The 26,225-nt window shown below is 42.1% G+C and overlaps 1 protein-coding gene across 1 annotated transcript in view; it reads left to right on the top strand.

Moving 5' to 3' along the window:
• The window catches only part of dlg5a (discs, large homolog 5a), a gene marked incomplete at both ends in the record, with an annotated part of 116,453 nt that extends 96,801 nt beyond the window's left edge, over nt 1-19,652 (top strand). The window contains 11 exons of the mRNA XM_080740810.1: nt 47-233; nt 2,681-2,829; nt 2,930-3,016; nt 4,618-4,701; nt 6,531-6,586; nt 7,117-7,251; nt 8,170-8,313; nt 10,033-10,160; nt 11,114-11,223; nt 18,324-18,433; nt 19,549-19,652. Of these exons, the coding sequence (XP_080596936.1) occupies nt 47-233; nt 2,681-2,829; nt 2,930-3,016; nt 4,618-4,701; nt 6,531-6,586; nt 7,117-7,251; nt 8,170-8,313; nt 10,033-10,160; nt 11,114-11,223; nt 18,324-18,433; nt 19,549-19,652 (1,294 nt within the window). The remainder of the gene's footprint in view (nt 1-46; nt 234-2,680; nt 2,830-2,929; nt 3,017-4,617; nt 4,702-6,530; nt 6,587-7,116; nt 7,252-8,169; nt 8,314-10,032; nt 10,161-11,113; nt 11,224-18,323; nt 18,434-19,548) is intronic.
• Between the last annotated feature and the right edge of the window lie 6,573 nt (nt 19,653-26,225).

Here is a 26,225-nt window from a genome sequence, read left to right on the forward strand (position 1 = left end):
ACAATGAAACAAACTGTGAGCGTCCCCATCCCCCCCCCACACGCAGGGTGCCCTCTGAGGGGAGCGTCAGGAAGGCGGGCGAGCCTCGGCTGGTGACGGTGCACCGTCCCGGGGTGGAGGTGGGCGTCACGCTGTGCGGAGGGAACCTGCACGGCGTCTTCATCGAGGCCCTGGACGAGGACAGCCCTGCCCGGGGCCCCGACGGCCTGCAGCCTGGGGACCTCATCCTGGAGGTAGGGAAACCTCACATCTCCCTCAGTTATTTACAGGGTTCCCACGGTCATGACATTCCAGTACTGGACAAAATCCAGTACTGGAAAGGTTTTGGAATTCATCAAGGGTCCTGGAAGGTCCTGGAAAAAAATAACTATGCATTGTCTTTGGTTATTGATTTTGTTAATACCTCTGAAATGACAAATTAAACATTGGCCAAATATTAGAGGCAGAAATTGTGAAAATAGCAGATCTACATGCTCACAACGCCTCGCAACGCGAGGCGTTGTGAGCATGTAGATCGGCTATTTTCACCATAAACGGTGTTATACAAAATTCCTCAACTCTTAGTGCTCGTCGGCGTCCCCAGTTCAAATATGATTATTTCGGGGGTCACGGCCTGAAAAGGTTGAGAACCACTGGCCTACACTGCCTGTCTTTAGGCATTGCGCATAGGAGTAAGCGACGCGTTATTGAGCTGAATTATTGTTATATAGTCCTGGAAATCGGGTTAAATATTCTGGAAAAGTTTTGGAAATTAATTGGTAAAGATGTGTGGGAACCCTATATTTATTTATTTATTTTATTTTATTTTTCCCAGTGGTAGAAAAAGTACTCACATTTGTTGAGTGAAAGTATCAATACTGCAATATAGAAGTACTCTGTTATACAAGTAAAAGTCCAGAATTCAAAATGTACTTGAATAAAAGTATAAAAGTATTGGCATCAAAACGTACCAAAATAGTACCATGGCTATTTTCAAATAGCCTAGGTATAAAATAGGGCTAAATTGATAAATGTATGTATTTTATATTATAATTTATATCTGACTGCAAGTAACTAGTTACTAAAGTTTTCAAATAAATGTACCGTAGTGGAATAAATGTACAATATTTGGATCCGAGATGTAGTGGAGTAGAAGTAAAAGTATTGTAAATTGGAAATACTCCAGTAAAGTACAAATAGATAAAAATTGTACTCAAGTACATTACTTACGTAAATGTACTTTACAACATTTTTATAACATTTTTTATTTTTTGTTTATTTTTTTATTTTTTTATTATTATTATTTTTTTTTGTGGTAATGAACGGCCCTACTTGATCACGCTACAGGGCCACACAAACATATCAAACAGTAGCAGATCTACAAGCTCAAAACTCTTTGAGCTTGTAGATCTGCTATTTTTGAATTTCAATCGTGAAAAGGAACAGATTTTGGACATAATGAGGTTTCCACCTCGACAGAGACGATATGTTCAGCACACAGCACACGTGTTATTTATTGATTAAAAAAGTGCTACGTGAGTGCTACGGGCTTAAGGTGGAGTCTGAAGAGGCGAGTCTTCAGATTAGGAGCGGAAGCTAGGGAGTGAGTCTGCAGTTCTAATTGCAATGGGGAGTTCGTTCCACAGTTTGGAGAAGAGTCTGGGACGCGTGGAGCATTGTCCCGGGTGTTTTAGCAAAGGTTCCGTCAGCTTCTCTGTGTTAGCTGATCTGACACGGTTAGCTGATCTGTTCATTATCACACTTTTGATTAAGCCATTTAGGCCTAGAATTATTGAATGCTTTAACTATTGAAAAATAGCAGATATACAAGCTCACAGCGCGGCACCGAGTGCCGCGCTGCGAGCTTGTAGATCTGCTATTTTTGAAAAAGTTGTGAAAATGTGTGCAAATCTTTGAATGTATGTAGTTTTAAAGCGAACGTTTATAACTCAAATTTTGCTTCTGGGTGGTCCCTGGAACTAAATATTTTGAGATGGGGGTCCGTGGCCAAATACATATCATTTTGGGGGTCCTTGACATGAAAAAGTTTGAGCACCACTGACATAGAAACATGGGTTTTTCCAAAAACCTTGGAAGGATTTAGGAGACACTTCGGGGTCAAAATATTCAATGACTTGCACAATTGCTCATGATTTAAAAAAAATATTTTTTCAGTAGTTAAAGCAAAACATTATGCACAATAATGTGTACCCGCTTTAAATGAATTAATGATGACCACAATGCTAAAGTGCAGTAACGGCCACATTTCTCCGGTACACTGAAGCACTACAGGGAGGGAGTGCTACAGCGTTGAGCTACTGGCACTGGCGTGATGCTGCGGGCGTAAGCACAGGGCACAGTGCCAGCTTGAATAGCAGCATACCAGAGCCAACATCAAACGCCATAGTCTGTTTTTCTCTGCTTTATACTGGTTTTTGGGCGAAAACAAGCCACATTCAACTGCATCTTTTGAGAGCACCCATGGACAGATCGTTGCGAAGATTAATATTCTATGATTTTTCAAAGGTATGTGAAAACGCCTGCGGACCCCCATCTGAAATACGTTTGTGCAAGGGACCCCCACATGAGATAGGCCTATATATATATATACACACACATCTATAGTTTTTTAATAGGTTAAAGTTGGGACCCCCTGGAACCGAAGTACTCAACCCCCCAACCCCCACCCCCCATCTTTCAGTATAACTCGGTGAATATGAAGAATAAGACGGCGGAGGAGGTTTACGTGGAGATGCTGAAGCCATCGGAGACGGTTACGCTCAGGGTGCAGCATCGCCCCGATGACTTCAACACGCTCAACAGCACGCCGGGAGACGGCTTCTATATCAGGTATTGCTACCTTCTACCGTCTGCTGTGTCCTCTCTGTCTGTCTACCTGACCTGGCGGAGACCTGTGCTCTAGTCAATAATGAATGTTTCGTCCATGCAGAGCACTTTACGAGCGGGTGGGCGAGACGGAGGGAGACCTCAGCTTTAAGAAGGATGACATCCTCTACGTGGACGAGTCTCTGCCAAGGTTGGCACACTTAACCTTTTCTTACTTTTACTTTATTAAGGTGTTCATTTTGACAGTATTCTATTTTTATAGGAATAAAATGTTGCACTATTTGTAAGAAACGTGTAACTTTCAGCATAGTTAGTAAATACCAGGGATGCAAAAAACACAATTGCGTTGGGGTCCAGAGTCATTTTTGTTCAGGGGAGAAAGGATGTGACCATAGACATAGAAAGGTAGACGCCTCCTTCGGCTCTGGGCCATAAGCTCGCGGCACTCGGCGACCGGTCGTTCCCACTTCCACGTCCGTCACAGAAACTGGAAGTTGGTTGGCCGATCAGAGGCAAGTGGGGACGGGTCTTTTCATATGCAGCCTCAAAGAACAGTGCAAGAGCTGCGCAACGTCGGAACTGGACGGAAACATGCCCATAAAGCTCTGTTGAAAGTCCCAGAAAAGACACGCTGTGATTGGCCAGTAGTCACTTTGTCTGGCAGCGTGGTCTCCGGCACCCCGGACATCCGGCCTCCAGTTGTTGCATGTCGCTGCAGTGGAGGATGAGGCATCTAGCTTTTTATACCTGTGGGTGTGACTAACATGGTGCTGTGTTCAGGGGTAAAGGGCTGTGACTATAACATGGTGTTCAGGGTAGGGCTGTCACGATATGACATTTTACATGACGATTAATTGTCACTCAAATAATTGGCGATTAACGATTTAATTGTGTTTTTGTCATAATAATACATTTCTGTTTTGGCTTTTAGGCTTTGAAGTTGTACATGGTAGATATGACACATAACCTAAATATACAAAGAAATTACTGACATATTTGACAACTTACTACTTAAAAAATAACTTTGATAGTGGAAATAGCCGATCTACAAGCTCACAACGCGTCGCGATGTGACGCGTTGTGAGCTTGTAGATCTGCTATTTCCAAATATTTTGACCTTTTTTTTTTTTAATATATGAACATTTTTCAACATGGAAACGATTATGACGATTATGAAAAATTATCACGATTAGACGATTATGTAATAATTGTGACAGCCCTAGTTCAGGGGTAAAGGGCTTTGACTATAACATGGTGCTGTGTGTTCATGGGTAAAGGGCTTTGACTATAACATGGTGCTGTGTGTTCATGGGTAAAGGGCTTTGACTATAACATGGTGCTGTGTGTTCAGGGGTAAAGGGTGTGACTATAACATGGTGCTGTGTGTTCATGGGTAAAGGGTGTGACTATAACATGGTGCTGTGTATTCATGGGTAAAGGGCTTTGACTATAACATGGTGCTGTGTGTTCATGGGTAAAGGGCTTTGACTATAACATGGTGCTGTGTGTTCATGGGTAAAGGGTGTGACTATAACATGGTGCTGTGTGTTCATGGGTAAAGGGTGTGACTCTAACATGGTGCTGTGTGTTCATGGGTAAAGGGTGTGACTCTAACATGGTGCTGTGTGTTCATGGGTAAAGAGTGTGACTATAACATGGTGCTGTGTGTTCATGGGTAAAGAGTGTGACTCTAACATGGTGCTGTGTGTTCATGGGTAAAGGGTGTGACTATAACATGGTGCTGTGTGTTCATTGGTAAAGGGTGTGACTATAACATGGTGCTGTGTTCAGGGGTTGCTTCGGCACATGGATGGCCTGGCAGCTGGATGAGAACGCCCAGCAGATCCAGAGAGGCCAGGTCCCCAGCAAGTACATGTGAGTTGAGAGTGCATGTGTGCACACGCAAGCACGCACGCACACACACACACACACACACACAGATCGTTGCACTATACCAGGGGTCTTTGACAGGGCGTCCGTGACTCCAAGGGGTACTCAAAGTTACCACAGGGGCTCACCAAATCTTTGTGTGATAGGAACTTTTTTTTAAAATTTTTACAATAATCACTTGAACCCTAACATCCATATTCTGAGGAGAACTTTTGAAAAATTAACAGATCATACAAGCTCAAAACTCCTCACGCTGCGAGCTTGTAGATCGGCTATTTTTGGCAAAAGAGATTTGGTGTAGAGGGGAAAAAGAGGAGTCTAAATACAGAGTGGAAGGTGAAGTTTATTTCAGTATTGACAGTTAAGTGGTTAAATGTCTGAAAATACACATTAACACGAACACGAGAAGGCTGCGTTTTAAACGTGAACATGATTTAAAAGTTCAACTTACTGTAGATTACTGTACAACGCGCCGAGGGCACCGGGAGACATCAAAGAGTTTGAGAAGTTGGCGTGTCGTGGGCATCAATTGAGTTAATGTGTGTTTTAAGACATTTAACCACTTCTTAACACAACTCGTGCCTCTTAATCTGAAGGTTGCTTGTTGCCTTGGTGCCGCGCCGTTTCCTCCGTCGGCCGCCGCTATTATTTTGAAGGGCTGGAAGGGGGTTGTTTTTGTTTTTTTGGATTATCACTTGACGGCAACGATTACGTCATCTAGTCACATGACAGTGTGAGCCGAGAAGAGAAAAATGGCTGCGCCCTGCCGTGTGTATTGTTTACATCAGATCTGGTGCAAAATGGCTCAAAATGGCTCTTTTGGATTAAATGAAGTTTCTTTATGGGCCTCTCCATTGACTTAACATGGAGGAGCTTCACTTCGCGTGCACGCCCAACGTGCGTTTTAAACAAATCGCTGACATTACCGATGCGGCCGCGACCGGAGGGACATTATGTAAGTATTAATACATTTACTGTAAATACAGTAAGATTGACGGTGAGCGCTGTCAACGGCGTCATGTAGTGACCGATTTGAATGAGGATCGTCTACAGCAGCAGAACAGTTAAACTGTCAATACTTAGAAAACTTGACCTTTCACTCAGTACTTGGTCTGTTCTTCTTTCTACACCAAACCTCTTCTCTGAAAATAGCTGATCTACAAGCTCCCAACGCCTTGCAGTGTGTTATAGATCTGCTATGTTTGGCTAAAGTTCTTCTCAGAATGGGGATGCTAGGGTGGTTAATGCAAAAGACACGGCCCCCATATAACTCGTCCTCAGAGTTAAGGAGTGGGACAAGGATAGAGTCCTGGGGTACCCCGGTCAACTAAGTACATAGGGTTTAAGTGGTTAAAGTTGGCGTCTGATTAAGACACTTCTGACATTTACTCATTCAACCCTAACCTTAATGCAGCCTAACCCAGAATAGCTCTCCTCTCAATGATATTTGGGAAACTGTCATGAGGGGGCCATGACGTTTTACATTTGGCTGTGCCTATTCTGGGGCAAGTTTATAATTTTTGGAGCTGTGTGGAACACAAGCTCCCTATACGTGGCCGTGTGTGTGGGTCTGTCTGTCTCCGTGTCTGTCTGTCTGTAGCCTGCAGTAACCTTTTCTGACCACACATGTTAAGGGAGGGGCGCTGTTGCACACACACACACACACACACACACACACACACACACACACACACACACACACACACAGCTCCACTTCGAACAGAGGTTCGATTTTTTTATTTAGATTTCTTCATGTTGATGTCATCACAATTCACAATAATACATGTGGTGTGTGTGTCTATTTGGTGATTCAGGATGGACCAGGAGTTCTACCGCAGACACAGCGTGACGGAGATGAAGGAAGACAGCGGTTCTGGTAAAGATCAGACCCGTATTATCGTTTATCACTGTACACATTTTTTTCACAATAATCGTATCGCAGAGATTTAAAATGACGGTGAAACTGTACCTCCGCCATACGCTGAGATCAGTTACCTCCCGCTGAGAGTACTTCTTCCTAGGCCTGTCACAATTTTTACATAATCGTCTAATCACAATTATTTGACATAATTGCAATATTTTGTCATCGTAATCATAATCGTTGAAAATTGTTCATATTTTCAAACATTTTCAAAAATAATAGCAGATCTGAGCTTGTAGATCGGCTATTTCCACTATCAATTTATTTTTCGTCAAATATGCAAGTAATTTATTTGTATATTTAAGTTATGTGTCATATCGGCCACGTGCAACTTCGAAGCCTACAAGCCAAACAAGAATGTAATTGTCAACGACGGAAACACAATTAAATCGTTAATCGCAATTATTTGAGTGACAATTAATCGTCATGTAAAATGTCATAATCGTGACAATCGTGATAATCTTCTCCCACCACTCCAGGTAAGACGGTGTCGGCCGCGGCCCGCCGCTCCTTCTTCAGGAGGAGACAGAAGCACAAACGCAGCAGCTCCAAAGACGGCAAGGACGCGCTGGCCCTGGACGCCATCAGCACAGACTCCATCCCCTTCCTGGACGGTAAGCACCACTGCTAACTCTGATCAGGGGTGTCGCACCAAATCCTGGGCCAAGGATTCACTGCGGGCCCCCCATGAATGTTCTTCATACGGGGAGGGGGTTTAACCCATTTAGACAGGGAACGCACTATTACGCGTTATTTTGTGCTTTAACTATTGAAAGATAGCAGATATACAAGCTTGTAGATCTGCTATTTTTGAAAAAATCCTGAACAACACAAGTCTTTGAATATTTCAAATCCTTCTAAGGTTTTTTGAAAAATCTATGTTTCCCATCTCAAAATGTTTAGTTCCAGGGACTCCCCAGAAGCAAAATCTGAGTTACAAAATGTTCGCTTAAAAAATACATGTATATTCAACGATTTGCATGCATTTTCACGATTTTCACAAAATAGCCGATCAATTTAGCTAAAGTATAAAATAATTAGGGCCCTCCACCTTGGGCCCTAGTAACTCAGTCCCACTCCAATACCCGAGTGCAACCAAACATAAAATGTCACTTTTAGTTCTACTGGATCTCTTCTTCACTACTCCCTCCATGACATTTTAATCTAGTTTTTATTTGTAAATTGTGAAATTGACAATATATTAATTTGTTTTAATCATAATAACGTAGTTTTTATTTAGTTTTTAAAGGTAGGTAAAAGAAAGTAAAAAGATAGTCGACCAAAATTTTTCATCATAGTTTTAGTCGATGAAAGGAACCCTTGTAAGAAGGAGGACCAGATGAATCTTGGGGGTCCTTGGCACTGAAAGAGTTTGAGAACTGCTGCTTTGTGCGATGCTTAAATGTGTGTTTTGTCTGTGTGTGTGTGTGTGTGTGTGTGTGTGTGTGTGTGTGTGTGTGTGTGTGTGTGTGTGTGTGTGTGTGTGTGTGTGTGTGTGCGCGTGCGCGCGCGTGTGTTTGTGCGTGTGTCAGACTGTGTGAGCCTAGCGTACCAGCGCGTCCAGAAGGTGGAGTGTGCGTCTCCGCGGCCCGTGCTGATCCTCGGCCCGCTCACTGACCCTGTCAAAGACATGCTGGTCAAGGAGTCGCCTGGCAAGTTCTGCAGATGTGTACTGGGTGAGTTAGAACAACCTGCAGATGTGTACTGGGTGAGTTAGAACAACCTGCAGATGTGTACTGGGTGAGTTAGAACAACCTGCAGATGTGTACTGGGTGAGTTAGAACAACCTGCAGATGTGTACTGGGTGAGTTAGAACAACCTGCAGATGTGTACTGGGTGAGTTAGAACAACCTGCAGATGTGTACTGGGTGAGTTAGAACAACCTGCAGATGTGTACTGGGTGAGTTAGAACAACCTGCAGATGTGTACTGGGTGAGTTAGAACAACCTGCAGATGTGTACTGGGTGAGTTAGAACAACCTGCAGATGTGTACTGGGTGAGTTAGAACAACCTGCAGATGTGTACTGGGTGAGTTAGAACAACCTGCAGATGTGTACTGGGTGAGTTAGAACAACCTGCAGATGTGTACTGGGTGAGTTAGAACAACCTGCAGTTGTGTACTGGGTGAGTTAGAACAACCTGCAGATGTGTACTGGGTGAGTTAGAACAACCTGCAGATGTGTACTGGGTGAGTTAGAACAACCTGCAGATGTGTACTGGGTGAGTTCAGCCATACAAGTTAGAACAACCTGCAGATGTGTACTGGGAGAGTTCAGACATACAAGTTAGAACAACCTGCAGATGTGTACTGGGAGAGTTCAGACATACAAGTTAGAACAACCTGCAGATGTGTACTGGGAGAGTTCAGACATACAAGTTAGAACAACCTGCAGATGTGTACTGGGTGAGTTCAGCCATACAAGTTAGAACAACATGCAGATGTGTACTGGGTGAGTTCAGCCATACAAGTTAGAACAACCTGCAGATGTGTACTGGGTGAGTTCAGAGTCAGACCATAGCAGTTAGAACAACCTGCAGATGTGTACTGGGTGAGTTCAGAGTCAGACCATAGCAGTTAGAACAACCTGCAGATGTGTACTGGGTGAGTTCAGAGTCAGACCATAGCAGTTAGAACAACCTGCAGATGTGTACTGGGTGAGTTCAGAACTTCAGACCATAGCAGTTAGAACAACCTGCAGATGTGTACTGGGTGAGTTCAGCCATACAAGTTAGAACAACATGCAGATGTGTACTGGGTGAGTTCAGACCATAGCAGTTAGAACAACCTGCAGATGTGTACTGGGTGAGTTCAGCCATAGCAGTTAGAAGAACAACCTGCAGATGTGTACTGGGTGAGTTCAGCCATACAAGTTAGAACAACGTGCCAGTGGTGAAAAAGTACTCAAGAGTATCAATACTGCAATGTAGAAACAGGGCCGCTACAACCCATTTTGGTGCCCAACGCATAACTGGCTGTTCACCCCGCGACGACCCCCCCCCCCCCCCCCCCCACGCACGCTGTAACAGCAACCGTGAGCCATAACATAGGTCCTTTATAACAACAGCTTATAACAGATATCTAACAGCACAGCACCATAACAACACTGCCAAAGTTGATATTTCAACTAAGAGATTAAATATGAATCAGTCAGAGCTGGGCAGGGATAAGTTAATTCACATCACATGAGGTGGAAAAAACGTTTGATTCTTACTTTTGCAATGCATCAGATCAGTCTGTGACCGTCGAATTTCCACTGTGGGTGAGTGTCTGGGTCTGAGTGAGTGCAGAGTGAGTCGCAGACTGGAATTCAACATTTACTTGAGTAAAAGTACATTTGACACCACTGCCTGGTTTACAGTAACTGTTGTGTCTGTGTTGTGTGTGGGGTCCACAGAGGTGATGAAGGCATCGCAGCAGGCCATCGAGCGAGGCGTCAAAGACTGCCTCTTCATCGACTACAAGCGCAGGAGCGGCCATTTTGACGTGACAACTGTCGCCTCCATCAAGGAAATAACGGAGAAGGTACCGCGTCGCTTCCTTCTCCTTGCCTTAATTATGACCTCGTAAGGCTCTGTTCCATTTCATGCAGCACAGTGGTTCTCAAACTTTTTATTTTAAGGACCCCCATCACTCCGAGAGTGTACAAATGGAAACGAAATGACCCTTACGGGTCCATTTGGTTCCATTTGTACACTCAGATTTACACACCTTTTCAATGGGTCAATTTGGAACCCCAAAGGAACCATGAGGGTCCCTGGACCACACTTTGAGACCCACTGGTGTAGCAGAGCGTTTCTAGCATTTATTGTGTTACTCTTTGGGTAAATGTGTACATTTCCACCTTTTAGTGGATGCGTCATATCCATATGAGTGAAATCGCTGACGTGGTGTGTTTATATTTGGAACATAGTTCTTATATGAGGTGTTCTAAGATTCCCCTATGGGGATTTCAACACAAAAAATAACAATGTGAACTGGGGTAATGCGCCATCTATTATCAGACTTCAGTGGTCTATTTGGGGGGGTCCCCAGATGATTAACTTAATGTCCAACATTGTTTTCTCACTCAACAGTAAACAAACCAGCATAAAGTTTAAGGGTATAGAGGGTATCTGCACATTTCTAAAGTGACAATTTAAGGACTTTTTAACCTCTCAAATGACTAATTAAACATTGGCCAAATTGTTGAGGCAGAAATTGTGAAAATAGCAGACATGCTCACAACGCCTCGCAACGCGAGGCATTGTGAGCATGTAGATCGGCTATTTTCACAATAGAACTGTGTTATACAAAATAATGCTCTTAGCGCTCGTCAGGGTGGGGGGGTCCCCAGTTCAAATATGATTATTTTGGGGGTCGCGGCCTGAAAAGGTTGAGAACCACTGGTCTGTTGAGGACATTGAAGGCAACGTGGCATTTGTTCTGATGCTGTGTGTTTGTCCCCCATGCCATTCGATGTGTCCCCCCCACTGCAGGACTGTCACTGTCTGCTGGACATCGCCCCCCACGCCATCGAACGCCTGCATGCCCTTCACATCTACCCCATAGTGGTCTTCATCCGCTATAAGAACGCCAAGCAGATCAAGTAAGTAGCCGCCGTCCGTGGTCATTTTTAACAGTAACATTTAGATTTTTATTAATTCTTTGCTTTTTGAATGAAATTTTAATTTTTGTTACATTTTAGTCATCTGAAATGTTTTTGGTTTTAGTGTAGTTTTAGTCTAATAAATCTGCAGTTGATTTGGTCGACTAAAATGCATTTTGGCGGGCCTCGTAAATGCCTGATTTATACAGTACATAGGTGTGCCGAAAATGGCAGATCTACAAGCCCACCGCGTGTTTGCGAAGCGTGGTGAGCTTGTAAACCGGCTATTTTGGGAGTATGACCACGTGCAACCAAGCATACAAATGACTCATCTTAATTCTACTGGATATCTATTCTATTAGTCCCTCCCTGACATTTAATCTGGTTTTTATTTGTTGACAAAATTGTCAGTATATTTAGTCATGGTTTTAGTCATCATAGATTAGTTTTTATTGTTTGTATTTAGTTTTAGTCTGTGAAAAAAAGGTTACTACACTACACTCACACAGATACACACACACACACACAAAGACCTGCGCACACACACGCTCACGCGCACAAGCACGCACGCGCGCACACACACACACACACACACACACACAGTGGCGTCAGTTCAGAAAAAGCTAAGGTATGGCAACATGACTGGTGTCTTGCACGCGCGCAAAGGAGCGCGTGCAAGACACCAGTCATGTTGCCATACCTTAGCAACAGGCATGATACATTTATTTTAAGAAGTACATTTAATTTCCCCCCCCACCATTTCTACGGTTTCTTGGGCTGGATATGGCAGCCTGGAACGGTTGTTCAAGTGCAGCTTAACTTGGCATGTTATTATACGTTCCACAATTAACAATAATGCATTGCACCTGTGCAGCTGACCTACGGAACCTGGGAATATACCATCTTGTCAAGATGGGGAGAATAAAAATGTGGAGAATACAATTAGGCCTATAATACCTTGTTAAACAGATAGACAAAGAGACATTCATGGATTTATATTTAAAAGTCACTTTTATTTTCCCCCTAGACCCAGGGTATGGCTGATGCATACCCCTGCCATACCCAATTGATGCCCCTGCACACACAGTACACACACCCACACACACAGCTGTGCAGAATGCTTGACTGGTGAAGCCCAGAGTACTGTAAGGGATATAAATAAATAGAATAAATAGTTAGTGGGGATGTCCTGGCACTGTGACATCCCAACTATTTGCGTGCGTGCACGCAAGCATGCATTTCACTGACGATGCAGAAGGATAAAATCTCGCTCTGAAACCTATCTTGTTCCCATCTGTGTCATACAACCATAGACTGTAAAAAAACATGGACGGTGCGAAGCCATTGCTTTCTATGCTGCAAAAATTATTGTTTTAATGGTACACAAGGAATCATAAGGAACGCTATTGGCTGCCAACGGTCACATGGAACCGCAGGGATACATGGGAGAATGTGGTGTTGAGCCTCCCGAAATAAAGCACACGAAGAAGAACACAGTCGGCTTGTATCAGTTTAGTTGTCCACGCCCCCCTCAACTTTATCATCAATTTTAACATAAATGGGACCATATTGCACAAAATGCATATCATGGTGATTGAAAGGCAGTTTTTTACTAGCGACAGGAACCATAAAGTATTTATGACGATGTTTATTAAGGTTGGAAAATCAAAGGAGGAAATGACTGGGGTCCAATGGAGAAATATTCTTTTTGGTACCTCGCTGGGGGAAAACAGCACAACTAGCGGCCAATCATGGGATCTTTCTGTTCCGGGAATGCTTCATGAATAATCCAGGCAACAACACCCCTGCACACAACTGAGGCGTCCTTATTCGCCCTTCTTTCTTGTCTCTACCCTGTTTATTTTTAAATATACAGCTCTTAACGCTCTAAATATATGTTCTACATCCACAATAGATTGTTATGATTAATTTAAAAACTATACTATTGTAATTAGTATCATTGCCAACTGCGAGAAAAGTGATAACCCTCTTGCCAGGTCTTTGCAGCTGCATGAGGTATCGTGAGGTGTTTTGCTTCGTCACAAATGTGGCCTTAAAGTCCAAGGATAGATTATCTCTTTGAACACATATTTTATAACTTTACCTTATTTTCAGCCCTCAGTACTCTGGTGTTTTTAATTAAGCAAAAGTAGAAATACCACAATGCGGGACTGAGCTAATATAGTACCTACCTGCCTGCTTGCTTGCTTGCTTGGAGGAGAAATTACAATTTCATAATTTTAAAACCAGAAACCGGATTGTGTCAATGGTCATTTCCAACGTAGACACAGGATCTAAATGTCTCAATAGAATAGCAGCAATTGTATAACTTACATTTATTGTATTAACATACTCTTGCACAAAACAAAATGTTGAATTGTTCCTGATATCGTCCTCCATCATGCACTGGGATCAATTCACCTTTTATTTGCCTAGGTGCATATCCGGAACCACTTAAACCCTCTAGAATTGGTAAAAGGTACTTATAATAAATGTACTTGCTACAGTCTTTTTTTCACTCTCTAGCAAATGTCTTTGCCAAAAAATTGCCGATCAACGCGTCGCACAGCGACGCGTTGTGAGCTTGTAGATCGGCTATTTTTGTGCAAATGTTCCGCCCCAGGACAATGGATTTTGATTATCGCGATAATATCGTAAATCGTGATTTCTTTTGTCACAATAATCGTGATATGACATTTTCATATCGTCCCATCCCTAACACTTTCATACTGTAGGTTTTGGCGGGTGTACTGTAAGTGCTTACATCCCATCTTCTTGAGTTACAGTATTTAGCTTGTCAGGCTATGCTGTATTTCGGCGTCGCAAAGCCAACAGTGCATTATTTTCCATAACAGCTGTATTTACAGTATATATGCAGTGTAATGGCTTTAATGATGAACACCACAGTACCTCCAGAGTATTCATTGTGCTTACACAAGTGCCTCAGTAAGTAACACATTGGACACATTCCTGAATATGGACACAAGTCCAAGACCGTGTTCATTTCCTCGACTAAAACTGTGATGAAAAATGTTTGTCGACTCCCTTTTTTCATGGGCGAAAACTAAATAGAAACTAAGCTATGATTAAAACTAAGACTAAATATTGACACTTTTGTCAACAAATGAAAACTAGACCAAAATGCTGGGGAGAGACTAGTGGAGAAGACAAGTAATTTTATGTGGTGTTGCTCTCTGAAAGTAGCAGACCTACAAGCTCTGTGAGCTTATAGATCGGCTATTTTCAGCGTGCAACCTAGCGTAAAGTCAGGAATTACGACGCCACAAGGCCTGCCAAAAATGTTGTTGAGTAAATCACTAAATCCAAAACATTTCAGATGACTAAAATATGACTACAACTAAATAGAATCTTATTCAATAGACTATGAATGAAGAGTTTATTAGCAGTTTGCAATAGAAAAAAAAACGGTTTCATGACAGTACAAATCACTGGTACAAGATCAACTACTGTAAAAGGGGATCCTAAGCCCCGTTTTCACTGAGCAAAACTTCTGGAAGTCTTGTCAAAAATGACGGCAATTTTGAAATTCACGCCATGTGAAAACGGCCACTTATTTTGTATTCCGGGAGTTTTGGAGGCCGAAATTTGACGGGAAAATACCTAGTAATTTTTGTCTAAAGTACCGTTAGAATACAAATTTCCCTTCTGTGAAAACGCATAGGCCTACCGTTATTTTTGACGGTTTTTTGACAAGCAGGTGCGTAAGGAGCCAATGATAACAGTTAAAGCATTGTATTTGGGATTGAAAACGATCAGAATGTGAATGGGATATAGGCCTACAGTCGAAATATAATACAGCTTCACCTTGCATTAGGGATAATTATTTAGGCTATAAAGAGTAGAGTGAGAGTCGCATTGGCTGGCTGCCTGCAAAAGTGCAACGATTTCTTAACGGCAGCTCCTTTTGGAACCTCTTCCTCCGCTATCTGCGGAGGGACTGGAGAGGTTCTGAAAGAAAGAAGCTGTTCTCAACAAAAGGTGCATCATTAGTTTATCGCCGTTGTCATGTGATGATTAGCCTAAAAGTCTTTTGAGCACCGAGCGAGTCCACAGACCACAGCTAATCTAAAGCCCACAGGTGCAACACGTTGCATTAGATGAGATCCTTTCTGAACGGACCTTATGTGTTGTTGTTGCTGAGCATGAAGAATATTTTGTTTTAGTAAATCCATTTGTAGCGTTCAGAGTGAGAGAGAGAAGAGACAGGACAGGCACCGATGCCACCGCAGTGAACGCAACGAACTGGGGAGAGTGTTTCTTTTTTTCATTTTTTTTCCCAGGTCTTTCAGTGCAAGTGTTGCCATGTCTGCTAATTATAAGCGACTCTGGGCTTCATTTCCGTAAAGTTGTTTGTATATGATAGTTGCTGGTTTCGTTTTATTTGTTGTGAGCTTGTAGATCGGTAATTTTCAATTAGCTGATGTGGCGATGCGGGTAGTTTTAAAGTGCTCGTGTGGCCTAGATAATATCACTTTTTGGGGATTATTTTCGTACACCTGGTTGCTTAGTTCTCTCGCAAAGTCTGGCAACACGGACACGGACAACACCGCGACAACGGTTTAGTGAAAACGAGGTATTTTATGGCTATGCCAGCATTTTTGCTTATGTGAAAACACCCAAAAAACTAAACTCCCGGCAAGTTGAAAATCATTATGCTAATTATTTTGCAGGAAAAATTCCGGAACTGTAGTGAAAACATGCCTCTAGTAAGCTTTACGGCTTATTTACACAGGAGCCACTTTATGTATCTCATGTAACATTGAAAGACAGACGGATAGAACAAAGTACTTTGCATAGGAAAACATCAATTACAAAAGCAGAAAAGAAAACAAACATAAAAACAACAGATGGGGCCTTAGTCTATTTACAAATCACTAGTAGCAGCCGTCTGAAGGTGACTTTTCAGACCAATTTTGAAGGAGGCTAGGGAGTTGCACTCCTTTAAGGCCTGCGGGAGGGCGTTCCACATGTTGGTGGTATAGCTGGAGGACGAATTAGAGCCTTTTATAGTGTTAAATAGGGGTTGAACATGATTAGTGGAGCTGCCTCTGGTGTTGTGATAGTGGACACCCTTGACATTTTGGAAGTAGTTTGTCAGGTACATGGGTATCTTGTACACCAGGCCCATTGCAAGATGCTGTACTCTGTCAGCTACTCTAAGCCATAGTGATAAGTGGTGAGGTGGGCCTGAGAAAGAAGACCAAGCACGACCCTAATCAGTTTGTTCTGGGCTGTTTGGAGCTTAAATTTTAAGGCAATTGGGGCATTGCGATACCATACGATACCATAGCATACATACTATAACTAGATCAAATTTTGCTGTCAAGTTTTACTGAATTCCTTATCAACCTAACAAAATGGAAAATAAATGGAAATTCAGATTCTTTTTTTTTTTAAATACACAGTATACATATATTTTCATGAACTATGGTCTAATGTGTTGAAGTTTCAGGAACTAAAGTAAGAAATATAAGTGTGCTTGTCTGACCTGAACTCCTACATCTACTTTCACATATTTCATTTAACTTATTCACATTGCTATCCATTACCTGAATTGTTTTCCCCAGCTGCAAAACAACAACACCGAAAATCCATATACGGTTAGAGGAAACCCAGAACAAAAATAAATTAAGAAAAAGAAAAAAACACACATTGAAGCGTCTGTGTAGCACCAACCCTTCTACCGCTTGTACAGAAATATAAAGAATTAATTTGCGAGAGTTTCAAAACGTGTTTGGAATTTTGAGCAGCCAGCACTTTCTGTCTGTACTTTTCCCCAGGGAGGGAGGGAGGGAGGGAGGGAGGGAGGGAGGGGGGACCTTCAATGAATGAATGCATATCTCCTATCCAAGTGCACTTCAGAATAGACTGCACAGAGCACATAATGAGACAATAGAACTGCATGTACAGCTTACTTTTGATCCTACAGTAAGCAGCCTTCTTCCTGCCAGCGAATAATAACCTTTCTAAAACCTCTAAACGTATTTGTTTTAACTGCCCTTCTGTGCTTCCATACAGTATGTATATACTAGTCTCTCAAGAACAGATGCTGTTTTTCCCTTTTATTTGACGATGGTTAGCCAGATTGTGTATATACAGACGGGTGACAAATGGAAAATCCAACGTAACGTTTCATGGCTCTTTTGACCATTTAAGACCTTTGAACCACTTTAATCAATATATTTTTTTATATATTATTATATTATTATTATTATTTTTCTTTTTTTTTCTTCAAAAGTGAACATTTGTAACTCAAATGGGTCCTTGATTTGAAAAAGATTCAGAACCAATGATCATAGAAACATAACGTTTTCCAAAAACCTTAGAAGGATTTAGAAGACATTAAATGCGATTCTACAAAATGTTTGTAGAATCGCCCTTCATGTCTTAATGGGTTAAACACATGTGTAACCCAGAACCATTTCACTTTAGAATCTAGTTTGTTGGCACAGCAACGGCTGACTCCGTCCCACAAAGATGTCTCTTTTCGGGTTCTGGAGCTATGGGCATCACTGGTTTGTTTAGTTTTGAACACCGCTTGACTCTCCTTATCTGAGAGGCGTGATAAACACTGGTATCTTTTTATTTTTAAAGCTCTCTCAGGATTGCTCCCCCCTTATATTTGTTCAATGCTGAATCTGGACCCTAGTCCTTATCAGACGCGCTCAAGCGACATTTTGACGCTCGAGGTTCCATTTGCTCATACAGAGCTTGGCAAGGCAGCATTTTCTATCAGTGCTCCACTTGCATGGAACAAGCTCCAAAAATCATTAAAAATAAAATATCTGCCGGCCTTAGGCCAATTTAGGATGATGGTTTCTAACACCTTTGTTCTAAACTGTATATGTTTTAATTCATTTAGCTCTTAGTTTCTTGAACTTTCTACAGTTTTCAAGTATTCTCTTTTTGATTATTTCAAATGATGTCTGTAAATGTATATATGTATATATGTTGTTGTTCATTGTTGTATCTCGGTTGCGTTGTAAATGAGTGCTTGCTCTCAATTGTATTTCCGAGTTTAAATAAAGGTAACAAACAAACAAACAAAACTCTCCCACTCCCACGCTGTGTTGATGCAGGGAACAGAAGGATCCGCTGTATCTACGGGATAAAGTATCTCAGAAACATTCCAAGGAACAGTTTGAAGGCGCACAGAAGATAGAGCAGGAGTACAGCAAATACTTCACAGGTCAGTATGTGGACCCGACACAGTTACTGATGCTGAACATTGTTGTGTGGCATATTGTTGTCACTTGGTTGCATGCTGAAAATAGCCGATCTACAAGCTCACTGCGGCGCGATGCGTTGCAAGCTTGTAGATCTGCTAATTTCAGAGCACAACAACCGAGCGCAACCACACATTAAATGACTGGATCACTAGTCCCTAACATTTTAGCCCAGTTTTAGTCCTGTGACAGCCCTATGTTCCATCTACACCAGGGGTCTTCAACGTTTTCAGTCCAAGGACCCCTTAGTTGAGAGAGAGTTGAAGCAGAGATCCCCAAACCTGTTCATAGATTCCATTATAGTTTCATTGTTTGACAGCACGATCATCAGTGTATTCTGGATTCATGTAAATGTGTTTTTCCAGATATTTAACCACTTGAACCGTCAATGCTTAATACACTTGACCTTTCACTCTGTACTTAGTCTGCTCTTTTCCCCCTCTACACCAGAGCTCTTTGCCGAAAATAGCCGATCTACAAGCTTAGATCTGCTATTTTGGGCTAAAGTTCTCCGAATATGGACACTAGGGTTCAAGTGGTTAATATAAAAAAAAAAGTTCTATCACTCAAAGATTTGGAGGACCCACTGTAGTAACTCTGAGGACCCCCTAGGGGTCCCGGACATAGACATAGAAAGGTAGACACCTCCTTCGGCTAGGGGGCGAATGCATTGAGCAACTAAGGGAATCTTCATCACTTCCGTGTTAATTGCTTGCGCGTGCGTCACCCATACGGAAGTCGGTAAACCAATCAGAGGCAGGTGGGGGCTGGTCTTTACGTATGCAGCCTGTAAGAACAGCTGAGCAGCGCGACATCGGAACTGGCTCAGTTGAATTGAATTGTAGTCCTTGGATAAGTCCCGAAAAAGACACGCTGTGATTGGCCAGTAGTCACTTTGACTGACAGCGTTCCCTTAGTTTTTCCAGGAAGTCCAGATTGGAACTTTTGCACATCGCTCCAATTAACTGCAGAGGCGAACGAGGCATCTAGCTCATTATATCTGTGGTCCCGGACCCCTTGTTGAAGACCCCTGATCTACACCATTGTGTAAACACTATGTGTTTGTTTTGTTCTGCAGGTATTGTCCAGGCTGGCAGCCTCCTTTACATTTGCACTCAGATCATGACTATAGTTGATCAGGAACAGAGTAAAGTCCTGTGGACTCCCCTCGGCTCCCCCTAGAGGGCAACCAGCTGCCACTACAACAGACAGACTGCACCTGCTCCTCTCCTGACCTTACAGACACTAGTTAATAGTCGATACGAATCCTAAGGTACACTACAGCGAAGCTACTCTTGTATAAATTATTGATATTTTTATTTGTTTTTTGTTACCGTTTGTAAAAGCAGAGCCTCCTATTATTCTGATTTGTTCCAGAGCACGTTTAGTAGCACTGGATCTTGACATTAAAGGAGCACGTTGCCCATTTTCAATTATATCTTTGTATCGTGTAATATCGTATAATTTGGTCCTTGCTGAGGTTTGAGAACCACTGTCCTACATGAAATGGAACAGAGCCTTCATTAGTATCATTGGTAACACCTTTGAAGGAAGTGAGAAGAGACCCAACTTCTCTGATATGCTGTGCATACAGCCTATTATAACGAGGATGAGGTTGAGAATGGGTGAGGTGCTCCTTCAAGAGTTCACTCAACTCGGTCTTCCCTAAGGGTCTATGGTAGTGTTTATATGTAATGCTGCATTGTAGGCATCTGTTTACAGTTCAAAAGATGTGTCTGAGTATTGGCGTTAATACATGTTTTTTTGCTTGAATGCGTACCCCCCACCCACATCTACTCAACCCAAATGAAGTTCAGCATCCGCGACACAAAACCTGTGTACTATGTCGTCACTGTCTGGGGTATTTTTTTTTTTTTTAAATAGATTAAAGACCATGTGTGTGTGTAGGTGACTAGGCGTGTGAATGAGTGAGTGTCAATGAGAAAAGTGTGATGATTGTGTTGTAAACAAAAAAAATTATACATTCTATTTTAGTCAGAGATTAATGTTTGCATGATTTCAAGGCTATAGAGATTGAATGCCAAGATCATACATTTCTGTTGGCATTTTTATTTTTTTCCGAAGTTGCAAAAGAAGGCATTATAATCGCAAAACAAGCTGTGGAGTTCTCATTAAAGTCAATTCAATTTCAATTCAATTCAAAGGGCTTTATTGGCATGAGAAAACATACGTTTACATTGCCAAAGCCGAAATGTACACAATACAATATAATACAGTCGGAACAAAATAAAGTCCCTCTCCACTCAGAAAAGACACGCTTTCTGTGCTACAGTTAACTCCTCTTGGAGACATGACTTTTGGAATGGCGCGTCGTAAGCTTGTCGCACTGCTATTTTCTACGAAAGCTTTTCCCCACAATAAGTAGCTGGGGTATAAGTGTTTAAACTGCGTGTGCAGAACTTGGCCACCAGAGCGGCGCACTTTTCAGGTGGTTGTCTGTACCTCCTCTCAGCCAGCTGCGTGATGATGACATCACCAATCTCGCCAATTATCGGTCCGATATGCAAATAAACCATCTCCTGAAAACAATTAAAGCGCTTGGAACAGCAGAGAGGGGGGCCTGGGCGGTGGGCTGGGCACGAGCCCTGGATTGTTAGCATATTTGATTTGTGATTATATCCGAGAATTTCTCTGCGCGAGAGAAATGGTCAATGTGCTTCCAGACTCTGTGTGTATGTGTGTGTTTGTGTGTGTGTGTGTGTGTGTGTGTTTCTTGGCATTTTATGTGTGTGTGTGTGTGGGTGGGGGTGGGGGGGGCATGTCAAACTAAATATCTATCTTATAGACTATTTTTGGAGGGGGCTTTAACACGTGTTGATGTTTAGTTCTATGCATTGTGTATCTATGGTAGCTGGGTGTTTGACAGACTGTTACGGGCCTTTTTGGAAGTGCCTTTGGAGAAACATGTCTGATCCCAAAAATCAGCCCCCGTGTCACGTGAGGAAAACACAGTGGTGGACAGTGACAAAGTACTTTTTTTTTCTTTTTCAAGAATTTCTAGGTATTGAAAAGGTACATTATGAATGAACCACTTGAGCTCAGCTCTATTTCAAAACCGGTTCAAATAGCAGACCTGCGAGCTGACAACTTGCCATCAACTTGTAGATCGGTGCAATTTCTTAAATGGATTCGAATTTTGGGGGGGAAATGCAGCAACGCAGCAAGCAAATGTACTTTGTGATTTTGTACTTTTGATTTTATTTTTTATTTTATAAGCATGCACTTTTTGAATACTTGAGTATTTTTCTTTTTTTTTAAAGGCAGGTACTCCAGTAACTTTGAACTCAAAGTATACATTTTACTGCGGAACTTTATACTTTTTTTTTTTGTTGTATTCTGACCAGGAGTATATATACTTTGACTCAAAAGCACTGGGGAGGGAGTTTGCGTACTATATGTCCACCAACGGGCAGAAAACAGAATTTAGCAGCTGTCTTCCTTCAGGACAAGAACGCTCTGCGTCCTTAATCAAAATGTTCCTCTCCGCTCTTCCGCTGCTTAATGTGGGCCGGGGGCTGATTTCTTCCTGATTTTCTTCTTCTTCCTCTTCTTTTGGGGCCGGGTCCAGTGTCGAGCTCATGACAATGGTCTGGAGGTTTTCTACAGGCCAATGGTTTTGAGGGTTTCTATAGGCCGTAGGACAGGCGGCCAAAACGACGGGTTTTAAAAACTCCTCAGAATGCACTCCAGGGCTAGACAGACCACTGTGTTATCTATCTTATCACGCCGTTTCTCAACGTTGAGGGTCCGTGGACCACCGGCCACCGGGATGTCTGTAACTCTGGAGAGTTTACTGTACAGTCCTGTAGAGGGCGCCGTTCACACTGAGCACACCAACTCTGAACATAACAATATTGTTGCTGTCGAGGTAGGAACCTCTCATTGCCATATTTTAACTTTTAGTGTTCTTTTCGTAAATTAACGCTCTTATGGTACAGTGTCACAGAAAAGTAGCAGATCCGCAAGCTCTAAACGCGACGCAAAGTGGTGGCTTTTGAGCTTGTAATTCTGCTACTTATGTCGGCTTTGAATTTGAATCCTGAAAAGGACGAGTTTTTGGACATATGAGGTTTCCACCCGACAGAGACGATATAATTAATATGTGGCTTTAAAAAATCATTCTAATTTAAGTGGATGAGTGGTGAGTCCACACCACAGGGGGTCCATTTGGTTCCAACCTGTGAATGAAGTAAGGCTTCCATTATGGCCGCTGTGCATAGAGCTCATCACAGCCGTAAACAACTTTGTTGGATCACTTTGAGCACCGTCGCTATGAAGGACAGAAACATTGACAGCACAATTAAAATCCACCAGGACAACTGAGATGCAATCAGTCCCACTATTCCTCTGAAAGCTTTGCTGTTAATGGAGAGACGAGGCGACAACTTTCAGCAGCACAGAGATCTCTCCCTCGCCCCCTCTCCCCCTCTGTGTGGTCTCCAGTGTTGATTTTGACAGCAATTCTGATTAAGTTTAGTCATAGTCTTTTTTTGGGGTTTTATGCATTCATTGATAGGACAGTAGACTGACAGGAAATTAATGGGGAGTGACAGGCAGCAAAGTTGGTCGGGATCGGGGATCGAATCAGCGACACGCTGCACAGAGCCTATGTGGTATGTGGCATTGCGGCAGAACCAGTAGGCCAGCGGGCGCCCCTAGTCATAGTCTTGAGTCTTTTTTTCTCGACTAAATATACGATTTTTGTCGACTAAATCTACAGTTTATTTTGGCAGGCCTTGATGGGAGTCGTAATGCCTGAATTTACACTTGGTTGCGTGCTGAGAATAGACGATGGAGCTTGTAGATCTGCTATTTTCAGAGCGCAATACCAGAGGCAACCAAGCATAAAATGACTTTCAATTAGAATTCTATTGGATCTCTTCTCCACAAGTCCCTCCCTAACAGTTTTTATTTGTTGACTAAATGTAGACATCATAGCTTAGTTTTTATTTAGTTTTCGTCAGTGATATAAGTCGAGGAACATGTTCTGTCACAGGCTGTCGAAATGAACACTGATGGGCTCTGACCCAGCTGGACTTATAACTGTATCATTCTTAAGTGTGTGGGCGCTAAACGTAATTATGGCTGTGGTTACAGTGCTCAGTGTGAATGGCCCCTAATAAGGGTCCATTTGGAACTCTGTCGGGGGCCCCGAACCGGACGTTGAGAACGCTTGATCGCTATCACATTTATCTTTCAGTGACGATATTTAAAGACATTATAGAGTATAACAAATATGGTATGCAGATGAACACACAATCACATTATAACGTTATATATATATATACATATGTGTATATATACACACACACACACACACACACACTAGTGATGCACGATACTATCGGTAGCATATACATATATGCCGATATTTCATAAAAAATGCAATATCGGTGTCGAAACGATGTCAAAATCGTCTGATTTGACCCTGCATATAATCGGACATCGGCCAAAATGTCAATATCGTGCCTCTCTAAATACACACACGCACACGCACGCACACACACACCCACACACACACACACACACACACACACACACACACACACACACACACACACACACACACACACACACACATACAGAGTATATTAAAGTATTTATTGCTGCTGTCAAAATCTCTCTATATATATTTTTGTGTGTCTCTCTCACACACACACACACACACACACACACACACACATACACACACATATTTTCACTAGGTCATAGACCTAGCCACATTCAACTGTCACGTCTTAGCAGGGTATCTCCCTAAAATGTTTAGGTGTTTTTGTTTTGTCTGTTTTTGTGGTTGGTTGTACTCCTAAAAACAGAGACCCTATGGACCCTATGGACCCTATGGAGCTAATATCTTTATGGAGATGGGATCCGTTTCAATGTCATTGACGTTTACTGTTTATTTAACTGTTGTTTTCCAAGAGGCAAAAACCATATTGACAGAATTGTGCCCTTCTTGAACCATATCCTGTATGTTTATTGTGCCAAAATCCACTACAGCGGACTTCATCCTCGTTTATTCCTGTTTTTGCACTTGTTTATTTGTGAACCGTAAACATATAACTGTTGCTAGGTAGACTATGAATAGGTACTATAATTTCTACTGTAACTAATTCACATATATATTATTATAGCCTATATTTTTTTGTATGTTTCACGTCAGTTCCTTACATTTCATTGATGGCCTTTTGTTCTTCGTTGGGAAAGATTCCTCCTTATTTGAATTATCGTTGAAAAAGGGATTTTCTTCTTGCACAGTTTTCAGAGGTAAATCAGTTCTTGAGTTTTACTACTACTACTACTACACACAAAACAAAATTAGTCATAAGCAAATCGTGATGTTCCTATTTTTCTGAGTAGGTAGCGTATATTATCAAAATGAGAGGGATGCAACATTAAGAGAAACACTAGACACAAGGTACTGATTGCTTTTTTTTTTCTTTATTTCTTTTTTTAATAATGTGATTTGTATGTTTTAAGAAACATTAACATGAGAATAAAACTCATTTTTCTCTATCACAACATGGCTTGAGTTTCTTATGCAGATGTTCCCATTTCATTTCGTCCCTTTCTGGCAGAAACCTTTTATGTCCATATCCTATTGTTATTATTATTATTACCCTTATATAAATTCATTCCCTACTTCAGTGGTTCTCAACCAGTGTTCCGGGGACCACCTGGAACCCCCTCAAGGACCACTGGATGTGATGATGGAGAGTTGGTAACCGTAAAAAGCGTAAAATTACACTTTGACTCTCTCAAGAGTTAAATTATTGTTTAACATCTGCATTGGTCTTGGATCTGAGAGGCTCAATCTCATCAAATGGTGGTCTGTGACTCAAATGCCAAATAAATAACAGACCTGGATATGAAAAGGGTTGAAAACCACTGCCCTATTTGATCACACTACAGTGTCACACAAAAGTCAAAAGTAGTAGATCGGGCGTCCGGTGGCCTACTGGTCAAGGCACATACCACATAGGCACCGTCACAAAGGCATGGTTGCCGCGCCGTCTCCCGTTCGATTCCCGATCCGGACGACGTTTACCACATGTCACTCCCCATCTCTCTCCCCGTTCCCTGTCAGTCTACTGGACCTCTACTGGTCAATAAAGGCAAAAAGCCCCCAAAAAATAAAGCCCCCAAAAAATAAAACCTCGGTTCGAAGTGAAGTGGTGAATCTTAGTATAGAATTGTCTGGAGAGCCGGTATGACAGCTGGTATAATAGGTTTTAAAAATATATATAAAAAGTCCTGCTTGCTGGTCTCTTAGTTGTTTGTCAACTGCATCCCTCTATAATTATTTCAGTTTCTGTGTGGCCTACTAAATTTTTCAACTTCTGCTAGATTTTCAATGTATTTACTCTTGTCTGCCTTAATACTCCTTTTTACCATTCTGTTAGCATCTGTATATTCTTATTGTGCCTTTGCTTTTGCTCTTATGCAGCTATTTGTCATTGCTGCAATAGGTGAGACCTATTGCATGTACAAGACAGATAAAACCTGAAGGCCAAATTATCATGTGAAGCTTGACCAATCCTCAAAGTATCCATTCATCTGACCGGGAGGGACACCGCACACATATTCTGGACGTACAGGACAGATAAAGCCTATTCAAATGACCATATATGGACATGGGACACACATTTTGCTTTTTGAAAAAGCCTATTCGTTCTGGACTGATATTTTGCACGTACGGGACAGGAAAAACCTGTTCATTCTGGCCTGGAGTGA

Source organism: Nannobrachium achirus (assembly GCF_963921795.1).
Source record: "Nannobrachium achirus genome assembly, chromosome: 13".
In the NCBI taxonomy this organism is placed as follows: domain Eukaryota; kingdom Metazoa; phylum Chordata; class Actinopteri; order Myctophiformes; family Myctophidae; genus Nannobrachium; species Nannobrachium achirus.